Raw genomic sequence first — 14178 nt, 5'->3', positions numbered from 1 at the left:
TCTCCTGCCCTCTGCTGGTAATGACTGTCTATCTGTCTGTCTGTCTGTCTGTCTCTCTGTCAATTCAATTCATATTGCTTTATTGGCATGACATACATAGGTACATATTGCCAAAGCATTGTACATAGCAGAATAGAAACAAACAAAACAAAAATACATATAATATATATCCATAAGAAAAAATACAAATAAAAATACATGTAAAATACATCCATATACATTTCTATAAACATTGATGGTACTACTAATGTAGATGTTCACTCTTTTCCTCTTAGTTTGTGACATTTGTAAATATAATGTGCTACCACAGTGGAAGCAGGTCCTTCACCAAGTAATATTCTTAATTTGTCATGTTCATGGAGTGACTGGAACCTAGGAGTGTTCTGCTGTATTTGTCTGTACAGTGAGTCTCTTAGAGATGTGTATTTGTCACAGTGGAGGAGGAAGTGCTCCTCCGTCTCAACTGATCCTGATCTACACTCGTCACAGACTTCAGGTAACCAGCTCTTTCTATGTCGTCCTCTCTCTATGGCCAGCTGGTGGTCACTCAGTCTGTACTTGGTCAGTAACTGTCTGTTTGTTATATTCCTGACTGAGAGCAGATAGTCAGCCATACTGTACTCTGTTGAGTTTCAAATAACACTGGAGACGACTTTGGTCTTTGGTTTGTTCTTTCCAATACTGTATGTACAGTACAGACCAAAAGTTTGGACACACCTTCTCATTCAAAGAGTTTTCTTTATTTTCATGACTGTGAAAATTGTAGATTCACACTGAAGGCATCAAAACTATGAATTAACACATGTGGAATTATATACATAACAAAAAAGTGTGAAACAACTGAAAATTTGTCATATTCTAGGTTCTTCAAAGTAGCCACCTTTTGCTTTGATTACTGCTTTGCACACTCTTGGCATTCTCTTGATGAGCTTCAAGAGGTAGTCACCTGAAATGGTCTTCCAACAGTCTTGAAGGAGTTCCCCGAGAGATGCTTAGCACTTGTTGGTCCTTTTGCCTTCTGTCTGCGGTCCAGCTCACCCCTAAACCATCTGGATTGGGTTCAGGTCCGGTGACTGTGGAGGCCAGGTCATCTGGCGCAGCACCCCATCACTCTCCTTCTTGGTCAAATAGCCCTTACACAGCCTGGAGGTGTGTTTGGGGTCATTGTCCTGTTGAAAAATAAATGATGGTCCAACTAAACGCAAACCGGATGGAATAGCATGCCGCTGCAAGATGCTGTGGTGGCCATGCTGGTTCAGTATGCCTTCAACTTTGAATAAATCCCCAACAGTGTCACCAGCAAAGCACCCCCACGCCATCACACCTCCTCCTCCATGCTTCACGGTGGGAACCAGGCATGTAGAGTCCATCCGTTCTTCTTTTCTGCGTCGCACAAAGACACGGTGGTTGGAACCAAAGATCTCAAATTTGGACTCATCAGACCAAAGCACAGATTTCCACTGGTCTAATGTCCGTTCCTTGTGTTATTTAGCCCAAATAAGTCTCTTCTGCTTGTTGCCTTTCTTTAGCAGTGGTTTCCTAGCAGATATTCTACCATGAAGGCCTGATTCACACAGTCTCTTCTTAACAGTTGTTCTAGAGATGTGTCTGCTGCACGAACTCCGTGTGCCATTGATCTGGTCTCTAACCTGAGCTGCTGTTAACCTGCGATTTCTGAGGCTGGTGACTCGGATGAACTTATCCTCCGCAGCAGAGGTGACTCTTGGTCTTCCTTTCCTGGGGCGGTCCGCATGTGAGCCAGTTTCTATGTAGTGCTTGATGTTTTTTTTGACTGCACTTGGGGACACTTTCAAAGTTTTCCCAATTTTTCGGACAGACTGACCTTCATTTCTTAAAGTTATGATGGCCACTCGTTTTCCTGTATTTAGCTGCTTTTTTCTTGCCATAATAAAAATTCTAACAGTCTATTCAGTAGGACTATCAGCTGTGTATCCACCTGACTTCTGCACAACACAACTGATGGTCCCAACCCCATTTATAAGGCAAGAAATCACACTTATTAAACCTGACGGGGCACACCTGTGAAGTGAAAACCACTTCAGGTGACTACCTCTTGAAGCTCATCAAGAGAAAGCCAAGAGTGTGCAAAGCAGTAATCAAAGCAAAAGGTGGCTACTTTGAAGAACCTACAATATGACATATTTTCAGTTGTTTCACACTTTTTTATGTATATAATTCCATATATAATTCCACATGTGTTAATTCATAGTTTTGATGCCTTCAGTGTGACTATACAATTTTCATAGTCATGAAAATAAAGAAAACTCTTTGAATGAGAAGGTGTGTCCAAACTTTTGGTCTGTACTGTATGTCTCCTTCTCTTCATTCATAATTTCTTTGATTCTTCTATGTTTTTCAGGATTGGTGATATCGAGTGCTTTGTTAGTCAGATCTGATACCATTTCACAATGGCTTTTTAATGAAGAGAATCTTCCGAACTAGAGTTTGAGTGGATCCAGAACTTTAAAAGTCTTTTTTTTAATGATTAGATTTAGGGGGAGACGGCCTAACTTGGCTCTGCAGGTGTTATTAGGAGTGTTTCTGTGCACGTGAAGGATGCTTCTGCAGAACTCGACATGCAGAGCTTCTAAAGGGTGTTTGTTCCAGTCCTTATGGCTGGAGTTACTCGCTGGGCCCCAGATCTCACTTCCAAACAGGGCAATGGGCAGAATGACACTATCGAAGATCTTTGTCCAGATTCTGATGGGGATGTTTATTTTAAATAATTTATTTCCTATAGCGTGCAGTGCCCTGCGGGCTTTTATAAGTAATGTTTTAATTGCTAATTTGAAAGTTGGAGTTAAAACCAGACCAAGATAAGTATATTGTAAAGTATGTTGAAGTGTGGTGTTGTTTAAAGTAAATAAATGTTTCTATTCTAGATGTCTGTGTTTTTTCTGAAATATCATAATCTTACCGTATATTCCGGACTATAAGTCGCACTTTTTTTCATAGTTTGGCTGGTCCTGCGACTTCTTTATCAAAATTAATTTGACATGAACCAAGAGAAATGAACCAAGAGAAAACATGACCGTCTACAGCTGCGAGAGGGCGCTCTGTGCTGCTCAGTGCTCCTGTAGCCTACCAAAGAAAGCACAGAGTGCCCTCTCGAGGCTGTAGACGGTAATGTTTTCTCTTGGTTCTTGGTTCTAAATAAATGCGACTTATAGTCCAGTGCGACTTAAATGTTTTTTTCCTCATCATGACGTGTTTTTGGACTGATGTGATTTATACTCAAGTGCGACTTATAGTCCGAAAAATATGGTAGTTTTTGGGATGTTGACGTCTAAGGCCCAATCATGGCAGTATTTAGTTCAAATGTCAAGGTTGTTCTGGAGACCTTCATCTGTCTCTATCTATAAGTCTGTCTGTCTGTCTGTCTGTCTGAGTCTATCTGGCTGTCTGTCTTTCCCTGTCTCACTGTGTCTGTCTATCTGTCTGTCTGTCGGTCTCTATCTGTCTGTCTGTCTGTCAGTCTGTCTTTCCCTGTCTGTCTCTATGTGTCTGTTGGTCTGTCTTTCCCTATCTGTCTGTCTCTATCTGTCTCTCTGTCCATCTGTCTGTCTGTCTGTCTCTGTCTGTCTGTCTGTCTGTCTGTTTCTATCTGTCTGTCCCTATCTGTCTGTCTGTCCCTATCTGTCTCTATCTGTCTGTCTGTTTATCTGTCTGTCTTTCCCTATCTGTCTGTGTCTGTCTCTGTCTGTCTATCTGTCTGTCTGTCTCTATCTGTCTGTCTGTCCGTCTGTCTTTCCCTGTCTGTCTCTGTCTGTCTGTCTCTATCTGTCTGTGTCTGTCTTTGTCTGTCTGTCTATCCGTCTGTCTATCCGTCTGTCTGTCCGTCTATCTGTCCATCTGTCTTTCCCTGTCTGTCTGTCTGTCTGTTTGTCTCTGTCTTTCCCTGTCTGTCTGTCTCTATCTGTCTGTCTTTCTCTGTCTGTCTATCTGTCTGTCTTTCCCTATCTGTCTGTGTCTGTCTATCTGTATGTCTGTCTGTCCGTCTGTCTTTCCCTGTCTGTCTGTCTGTCTCTGTCTGTCTGTCTTTCCCTGTCTTTCTGTCTCTCTGTCTGACTCCCTGCCTCTCTGTCTGTCTGTCTCTATCTGTCTGTCTGTCTCTCTTTCCCTGTCTGTCTGTCTGTCTGTCTGACTCTCTGTCTGTCTGTCTCTATCTGTCTGTCTTTCCCTGTCTGTCTGTCTCTATCTGTCTGTCTTTCCCTGTCTGTCTGTCTTTCCCTATCTGTCTGTCTCTATCTGTCTGTCTGTCTGTCTGTCTGTCTTTCTTTCCTAATCTGTCTGTCTCTATATGTCTGTCTGTCTTTCCCTATCTGTCTGTGTCTGTCTGTCTATCTGTCTGTCTGTCTGTCTTTCCCTATCTGTCTGTGTCTGTCTCTCTGTCCGTCTATCTGTCTGTCTGTCTGTCTGTCTCTATCTATCTGTCTGTCTGTCTGTCTTTCCCTGTCTGTCTGTCTGTCTGTCTGACTCTGTCTTTCTGTCTTTCCCTGTCTGTCTGTCTTTGTTTCCTAATCTGTCTGTCTCTATATGTCTGTCTGTCTGTCTTTCCCTATCTGTCTGTGTCTGTCTCTCTGTCTTTCTATCTGTCTGTCTGTCTGTCTCTATCTGTCTGTCTTTCCCTGTCTGTCTGTCTGTCTGTCTGTCTGTCTGTCTGTCTGTCTGTCTTTCCCTGTCTGTCTGTCTTTCCTAATTTGTCTGTCTCTATATGTCTGTCTGTCTTTCCCTATCTGTCTGTGTCTGTCTCTCTGTCTTTCTATCTGTCTGTCTGTCTCTATCTGTCTGTCTTTCCCTGTCTGTCTGTCTGTCTGACTCTGTCTCTCTGTCTGTCTGTCTCTATCTGCCTGTCTTTCCCTGTCTGTCTGTCTGTCTGTCTTTCCTAATCTGTCTGTCTCTATATGTCTGTCTGTCTTTCCCTATCTGTCTGTGTCTGTTTCTCTGTCTGTCTGTCTGTCTATCTGTCTCTATCTGTCTGTCCTTCCCTTTCTGTCTGTCTGTCTCTCTGTCTGTCTGTCTGTCTCTATCGGTCTGTCTGTCTGTCTTTCCCTGTCTGTCTGTCTGTCTCTCTGTCTGTCTGTCTGTCTCTATCGGTCTGTCTGTCTGTCTTTCCCTGTCTGTCTGTCTATCGGTCTGTCTGTCTTTCCCTATCAGTCTGTCTCTATCGGTCTGTCTGTCTGTCTTTCCCTATCTGTCTGTCTCTCTGTCTGTCTCTATCGGTCTGTCTGTCTGTCTTTCCCTATCTGTCTGTCTGTCTGTCTCTATCTGTCTGTCTGTCTTTCCCTGTCTGTCTGTCTCTATCCATCTGTCTGTCTTTCCCTGTCTGTCTGTCTGTCTCTATCTGTCTGTCTGTCTCTTTCCCTGTCTGTCTGTCTCTATCCTTCTGTCTGTCTTTCCCTTTCTGTCTTTCTGTCTCTATCTGTCTGTCTGTCCGTCTGTCTTTGTCTGTCTGTCTCTATCTGTCTCTATCTGTCTGTCTGTCCGTCTGTCTTTGTCTGTCTGTCTCTATCTGTCTGTCTGTCTGTCCGTCTGTCTTTCCCTGTCTGTCTGTCTGTCTCTGTCTGTCTTTACCTATCTGTCTGTCTCTGTCTGTCTGTCCATCTGTCTATCTGTCTCTGTCTGTCTGTCTTTCCCTATCTGTCTGTCTCTAACTGCCCGTCTGTCTGTCTGTCTGTCTGTCTGTCTATATGACAATAATTGATTATTTACTTGTAAAGGCAAAGTCTAGCAGCTGTGATTTGAAGGTCCTGCAGCTTGTGAGAACCTCAGGATGAGTCTGGTGTACATGTGGGTCTGCCTCAGCGCTTCATGTGCAGAGCTGTTTGTTTGCCGCTTCAGTGAGTTGCAGCAGCGAACTAAGAGCCCAGAGCAAATCATGAAGCTTGATTCGCTTTGCTTCCATTGTATTTGTGCTCTTAATGAACACACTTTTATTGACGAGCCTCAGTGATTGCTTGATTTATGGCATATGATTAAATTAACTGATGGAGTCAGTCATCATGAAATCAAAATTTACTTTCCTAATACATTCGGCATCCAGAGTCTGAGTCCACATTGAATATCTTGGATTTAAAGTTACATTTAAACCTGAAAACAAGTCAAGCTGTTTAACAGTATCATATGCATATGAATGAACATATGAAAATTAAAAATTTTCTTTTTTTATTATTTTTATTAATTTATTTTGTAAAACTGAAATTCAAACTTTTCCAGAAAGGAAAATCACTATTTTTTCCTCAACTGTTCATCACCTTGTTTGCTCAAAATTAAGAGGAATTAAAAATTTTAAGTTTCATTAAATTGTTAATGTTTATTTCATTATCGCAGATTTGGTAATACATTTGTATTAAATCATAAATCCATAAAAATTAAAACAGACAACACAGAATTTCTGTAAAAATTAAACACTTCAGAACCTTACTTTAGTAAAAATGTTGTAAAAATAAATTATTAAATTGATAAAGTTTTAAGAATTCAATTGATTAGATTTTTGATTATAGAAATGTAATTAAACCATTAAAATGGTATCCAGAAAAAATTTATTGGAATCTGTGGAAAAACAATAAAACTGGTTTCATAGAGCCCTAAAATGTCATTTTAGTTAAACTTTTAGTAAATTGTGTGAGGTTCATGATTTTAATTAATTCGACACGCTTTAGTAAAAGAAGCTAAAATGTAATTCTAGAAACATTAAAAAAGTAAAAACTGAATCCAGGAAAATTAAAATAGCTACCAAAAGTATATGTGTGTGTGTGTGTGTATATATATATATATATATCAACTCTCTCTCTCTCTCTCGCTCTATAAAAAGGCTAATTTTTCATGATCCAAACTATTCATGAAAATGGTGGGGTAATCTCACTCTACTTTAAAAATGCTTCATTGAAGTTCTTACTTCACTAAGAGATGCGTCAAATATCAGAAGTAAAATGATTGCAAATATGTTTGGTGTTGACTTTAAATCAACATGACAAGCATCTTTGTCACATCAGAGTTTCTCTCCATATGGTTGTCTCTGTGTGTGGACAGTCAGTCCTGCAGTCCCTGATGTCCAAACAGCAGTCTCTCATCATTTCTGTGGACTGTTTTCTGTCCGTTTCTCTCTTTCTCCTCACCCAGCGGTCACGGCTGGCTGCTCCGGGACACTTCACTGCCCTGAGTGACAGCATGTGGGTGCAGGAACGCACAACACCCATCACTTTCCCTCTGTCTGTCTGTCTGTGTGTGTGTGTGTGTTCCTCCTCTTCGCACACACACACACACACAATCTCACACAAAGTCTAATTTTTCATGCAAAGGAGATTTTGACTTGCATGAAGGTCTGTGTGTGGCAGGGGGTTGGGAATGTAAAGCCAGCTCATGCTAATACAGGCCGTCCCAGGATTAGACTGAACGAGAAGCTCTCTGTATGGGCCAGCAAATTTAGGAAGGGGAGGTTTGCACTGGATGCGGAGCTGCAGTCAGCCCGAGGGAGTTAAACGAGTGAGTCGCGTCTCCTCTGTATGTCTATGCATCTATCCATCCGGCATCCCATTCCAGCCCAATGGCTGCCACCCGACCAGCATTTGTGAGTGTGATTGTTTTCTACCTCTCAGCCACCTGGATGCATGACAGTGTTGTTTTTTTAATACAGTCATCGTGTGCGTGGCAATTAACACTGATGTCCACAAATTCTCAATGGTGCATGTCTTGGGAGGATCTGAAAATACATTTTTTCTGTGTAAAGATGGGTGTATTTTGCATGAACATCAACAAATGATGAAGGGTGTCATTGGCGTCTTGACAGATGTTTTGTCTTTCAGCAGTTGATTTGATCAGTTTGTTTTTACTGGGAGAGTTTGCTCAAAAGGTGATGCTAATTTAAAATCCTCCAAAAATCTTTTTTTTTTTCTTTACTGTTTGTTGTTACAAAACACTTTTTTTTTGTTTATATTTTCCCTAAACATTTCACAGATTTCTAATATGTTCCATTTTTCTTTCTGACAATAGTGTTTGGTACTCAGATTTAACACCATATTTAAACATAACCAAACAAAACTGATTTTTTTTCTGTTTGTTGTGATAATATAAATTCTTAAACTTAAAAGAAAAAAAACAGTTGAACCAACATGACTTCAACTTTGAGTATAAAAGAATATATGTGCATGAATTACTCTTATTGTTTGTTCCAAGCTTTTTGTTTTTTTCTCCAATGTTTGCTATGATTTTGATTCCCTTAAACTGACCAATTTGGCATCTATAAGCAATTAGCATAAAAAACAGACTTCCGTGAAAACAAGATTTCTGCTTTGTTGTGCCAGAACACATTGTGCCAGTGTTTGCGATGTAACCTTGTTTACAGAGCAAGGCTCTTCAGCTCTGAACCGATCTGAATGGGTCGACTGGCACCTGTCTTGGCACGACTGTGGACTTGTTGAAAGAGCTTGGCTCTTTTGTGACTAGTTTTTGCCACTGTGTCTTAGTCCTCTATTCTCTTTTGTTCACCCATACCAGCCTAGCGTGATGCCTGGGCTCTTTGTGGTAAGGCACAGCAGTTATGTGTTCTGAAGAGGGTCACACACACCCAGACTTCATCTGTCGACCTGTGACTCCACTATTGTTTGAGCTGTTTACCATGAAGAGGCCCTTACCGGGAATCAATGACAGTGTTTAGTTTATTTCATATTTATCATATTTAAATATCATATTTTTTATTTATTGCACATTGTTTTGCAGATTTGAACTTTTTCTCACTGTCACTGACCTACAGAAGCGTTCTTTTACAACCAGTGCACTTCTATTGTTATATTCTTTTTAAAGCAGCTATTTATTTAGTTATTTTTAGGTGTGTGTGTGTGTGTGTGTGTGTGTGTGTGTGTGTGTGTGAGAGAGAGAGAGAGCTGTTTTGCAAACACAAGCAGTATACTGTATGATGAAAGCTCTCTTGCTGATGCAGAAAACAGTTAATTATTTAGCATTTATTCACTCATTTATTTCTTTTGCATGCAATATCTCTCAGTTTGGTTCATTAAATGAGCCGCGTGTGATTTTACCATGCTTTGCCTTATTTGCATGCAGCACAGTTAGTCTGGAATAAGTTTAAACCTGTCATCCTCTGGAGATCTCTGGCTCTGTTTAGAGAGTCTGAGATAACGACAGGAAGAGATGCCTGAAGAAGCTCAAGTAAGCTCAGGTTTGTTTTAAGATATATCTATGGGAATGACTGGGATATGTTGTTGATTCAGCCAGTTACATAAGTGTTCATGTAACATTTGACCTTATCTGCACTGAAATATATCACAAGTTGACTTAGACATGAGTTCGCTATTCATCTTCATTCTTTTTCCAATTGTGTGATAAGGTCAGCAGACACACTGATTATATTGAAAAGTACTGATGTAGATAAATATTCATTTTTTGGCAAAGAGGAGTTAGGGTTCGGGTTTGCTGCTGAAATCTGGTTTAAAGTCAGATTATTTATCTGTTAGTATCATTTGTGAAGTTTCGGCTGTAGTCATGTTCACAGGTTCTACACTTTCCTGTCCCTTGTGCTTGTTTATTTGATTTAATATTTGATATTTTCAGAAAGGTAGCTTGATTGAGCACGCTGTATCATTGAAAAGCCTCTACACTGACCTTTGCAGATTTTCAACTTCATCAGTCAGTGTGCAATCAGTATGGCCTGATTAATACTGACGTTTCATTTCTGCTGTTTTTTTGTTATGTTAGCATTATTTTTGACAAGCTCATTTCGTTTGGCCACTAGCTGTAATGGTGTGAAAATTTGTAAAAGACAGGAAGTGAATAGCAGTTCATCTGCGGTGAGCAACATTAACGCCAGGATCAAAGCATTCCCTCTTTCCCTCTTTTTTTTGACAGCCATTCAAGTGTTTGTGCGACTTCAAAGGGTTTATTTCTGGAAACACGGTCACTGAGGTATCAAACCAACCTGTGGGTCACGGTTTTATTTAGTTCCCATTAACTGTTTTTAAGGGTTTCTCAGATGTGCCATTGTTAAGGTTCAAACTTTGTTCTTCCTTTAAGCAAAAAATAGCAATTGAACAGAAGTTGGTTTTCTCCCTGCAGAGACAGAGGCATTCCCTCTCTATTCCATGGAGACATCGGCCGTCCCAAAGAGTAAGACCCTCCACACGTCCCTCTGGCTTCCCGTCCACGTCTGCTGTTCCTCTGCTCTGTGCTGATGCTCGCCGGTTATTACTCACTCTGCGGAAAGAAAAAACCTTCTTGCTGATAGCAAAGTTAAATGGAGGTGTTCTAATGATTATGTGTTTTGCAAATGAATAGTTCATAAAAAAAAAATAATAATTGTCCATTTGTTGTTAAAGTGGTAGTTCACCCACAAATAAAAACTGTTTACATTTACAAACCTGTATAACTTCCTTCTGTGAAACAAAGATATCAATAATGCTGATAACCAAACAGCTTTGCTTCCTCTTGACTTCCTTTGTATTTTTGGGCCATACAGTTGAAGTCAAAGGAAACCAAAACTTTTGGTTACCAACATTCTTCAACATTTTTGGGTGAACTGTTACTTGAACACATTTTTTTTTTTTGTACTTAATTTAAATAACCCTGGAATAAATAAAATTGTATAATTAGATGGATTTTTTTTTTAGTTTATTCTAATTTATAATAAAAGTTGCTTCAATAAATTAAATAATAAAGTCAAATAATAAATTAATTAGTGCTGTCAAATGATTAATCACAATTAATCAAATCCAGAAGTGTTTGTTTAAATAGTATATTTGTGTGTACTGTGTATATTTAGTATATATAAATACTCACACATATAGCATATATTTTGAAAATATTTACATATATATATATATATATATATATATATATATATATATTAATAACATTTATGTTATATATATATATATATATATATATATATATATATATATATATATATAAATATATTTAATATATAAATGTAACAAACGTATTAAATATATCCATGCATGTGTGTATTAATATATACTTAATAAATATAGACAGTAGATACACACATACTATGTAAACAAAAACTTTTATTTTCGATGCGATTAATCACAATTAATCATTTGACAGCAATAAAATTAACTTAAATTGAATAATAATAATAAAGATAATAATAATAATAAATCTATATTGAAAAATAAAATTAAAAAAAGAATGTTCATGCTGTTCTTTTCCATACGGAAACAAAACAAACATACGGTTTTCTGAGGTCATGTAATAGTTTTTGTATGAAAAACAGATCAAAGTTAAAGTAATCACTCATTTATTCACATATATGCTTCCATGGTATGAAAGAGAGCAGCATTTACATTCTTCAAACTATCTTTTGTGTTCCACTGAAGAATGTCTTAAAGGTTTGGAACAAAAACGAGGATGAGTCAGTCCTGATAGAAGTGATCTATTTGGTTAAGTGTTTGACTGTCACTAGAAGTTTGGAAACCTTGTCAGTGTCTTTCAGCTCTCTCTCGGCCAGCTTTTCTTGGCGGTGGTGGCAGGATTCAAGCTCTCGCTGCTTTTTTTCTTTCTACTGCTGTCTTTTTGACCTCGCTACTTTGGATAAACTGCTGCTCGGCAGCTTTGCTGTCACTTAAAATGAAACTTCTTCTTTTACTAACTCATAGTTCATTACCTTTCGAATTTCTGCCAGTGTTCAATATCAGCCACACAGACATATTAACCCCAATTAAAAGATTTTCTGTGCGTCATTATTAAATGCCTTGTCACCTCCTCCATTTTCTTCATATTATGTAACTCCACTGTTGTCCTGAAGAATTAGGAGCTGCTTCCACACATCAGTAGATCCATCAACCATTACGGACAAATATCTTAATCTCAGGATACAGCCTCTTTTTGAAGTTACTGAATTGGTTGTTCCTGATTAAATAAATGAATTCCCATACTGAAATGATGAGCCAGACTGTGCTGATGTTACATAATCAGTGTCCTTTCAGTTACCGCAGCATTCTGTCAATCACTGAAGGGTGTGGACATCATGATCAATGACTGTATTGGGTCAGGGTTGGTACAACCAAGTATTTTGCTGTCTTTTATTTGCATTGTGCATGATCCTTAAAACCGTGGGATGATAGATAGTGTTTTCTCAGTCGGATTTGTTACTGCATTACTGCTTCGTCTGCTCTGCTGGGAAATCATGAATGCAATGTTTTAATAAAAATCGCAGCTGCTTTTTTCCAATTGCACTGAGGTTGGGGTCTACGTTTGGTTTCATAGAGTTTGTTTTTTGCTTACAGATAGAGAAGATCATGACTCTAATTGGTGCTGGCATCGACTTCTCAAAAGACCAGGAGTGCCCTGCCACAGGTTTGTGATGATGACACTATGACACTGTGATAATGACACTAACTTGTAAACTGTCTATTTTGATCAAAAAAATTAGTAACATTTTCAAATATAATATTTAGAAAATTAGCTATTATACAGAGATGGCAAAAAAAATTGTAACTGTTTTTTTTATATTTAATATCGGCCGTTTATCGGTTATCACTAATAACATGAAATATTTATCAGCTTATAATGTATCCACTATTATTTGTATGTGTGCATTCCTAATTTGCCCTCTTCTAACAAATCAGTATGTAAGGGATAATGTACATCCAGCCATTGTTATCGTAGAGTAGACCCTGACAGGGTGATCAGGAGCTTTGCATCACACTGAAGGGGTTAATTCTGCGTCATTACATGGTTCTGTGGAATACTTGATTCTGATTGGGCAGTTGTGACATTCTGAGATCTGTTATCCCTTGATAACACCCGGTAAAAGCTGATAACACAGGCTCATCCGTGTAACTAAAGTCAGCGATATACACTCTTGCTAGGAGCACTTTTTCTTGGTGGAAGCTTTGTGTTTGGTTGGCTGATAAAATATAAAAACTAAATTCGATATAATGTGTTCAATTATTTAATTTAATATAAACCGACTGGATGTACATTATACCTCACGTAACATTTGGATGGATGTACATTATCCCACTTATTACATGGCTACTTGCCACGTAAGTAAATAATTAGACGTAAAATATTGACTTGCATTGAAATTTTATTAGCTTGTTAAACACAAAGCTTCTGCAATATAAAACATTTACTAACAAACCTAGACAAATTTTAGATAAGACAAAAATATAAGGCATAATGTAGTGTCATATCACCAATTAATCTGCTTTTCACCACATAAATAAAGACGAGGGCATAATAGTTTTTTTACAGTAAATGCAGTCAATAACTGAGACACAAGATGATAGCAGTTGCATTTGAATGAAAGGAGAGAGAGCACAGTGTAATCATGTAATAAATAAATGTCTATCTGATTGTCAAGTCTAACGTCATGTGCCGTCATTTCCAGGTCCAAACGCTCTTTCAGGTACCAAAAGCAGACAACCAACAAGGATGCATTTATGGTGTGCTGTAAATTCTCCTGAAAAAATTATGATCCTAACCTTTATCTCTACACTGAAATCTCAGTTGACCAGGCAGTAATATTTTACCAAGTCAGAGAATTTTAAAAAGCTTAGCTGAAAGGTGTGCTGTAAATGAATCGTGTTCATACATGGCTGTTGAGATGGTATTCTCATTTGAAATGGAGTATAAGCTTGGACCCGGACACTGTGTTCAATGTGTCTCATATTGTGTTCATTGAGAGAGAGATTTTGTTTTGTTTTTTTGATCAGTTACTTCTCATTGAACTCCAAGTTTTGTTGCACTCAAAGCTTTGGCCTCCTGATGCTAGCTGACCATCAAGTGTCTTTCTGGACCGTATGTTTAAATGAGGATCTACCTTGACATCGGATCCCCTATGAAATGAGACCTGACTGAGCAGACCAGCAATGAAACTCTATAACCCATTGATGGGCAAGAGAAAGACAAAGGCCAGGACCAGAAGACATTATTGAACAGAGGAAATGGAGTTGGCTGGCCCTTTAAATGGAGAATGAGAAATCCCAGTGTGCCATTGAAGGACGAGGGGACACTTGAGAGTTAAATCAATGGACACTGAGACTCTTGACGATTCCACCTTGCTGATGCGTGACCTTGTTCTGTATGGAGGAAGCTTATTGACCTTCCTCTGGAATTAACCAAACTACAGCAATCGAGACCAGAGGGGCCGTAATGCTTGCTGTACCATTCGCTCCTGTA

General features: G+C 38.7%; 1 protein-coding gene across 7 annotated transcripts in view; it reads left to right on the top strand.

Moving 5' to 3' along the window:
• The window catches only part of LOC132129499 (ankyrin repeat and SAM domain-containing protein 1A-like), a 119190-nt gene that overhangs the window by 76999 nt on the left and 28013 nt on the right, over positions 1–14178 (top strand). For 6 of the 7 annotated variants that reach the window (XR_009428529.1, XM_059541129.1, XM_059541132.1 and 3 more), the window contains 2 exons: positions 10090–10140; positions 12279–12348. Coding sequence is in view for 6 of the 7 variants with exons in the window: in XM_059541129.1 (XP_059397112.1) it covers positions 10090–10140; positions 12279–12348 (121 nt within the window). In the remaining variant the exon portion in view is untranslated. The remainder of the gene's footprint in view (positions 1–10089; positions 10141–12278; positions 12349–14178) is intronic. The other variant, XM_059541131.1, reaches the window with a different exon arrangement.

This window comes from Carassius carassius, chromosome 46, assembly GCF_963082965.1.
Source record: "Carassius carassius chromosome 46, fCarCar2.1, whole genome shotgun sequence".
Taxonomy (NCBI): domain Eukaryota; kingdom Metazoa; phylum Chordata; class Actinopteri; order Cypriniformes; family Cyprinidae; genus Carassius; species Carassius carassius.
The sequence above is the reverse complement of the archived record's forward strand: the minus strand, read 5'-3'. Positions and strand labels throughout refer to the sequence as shown.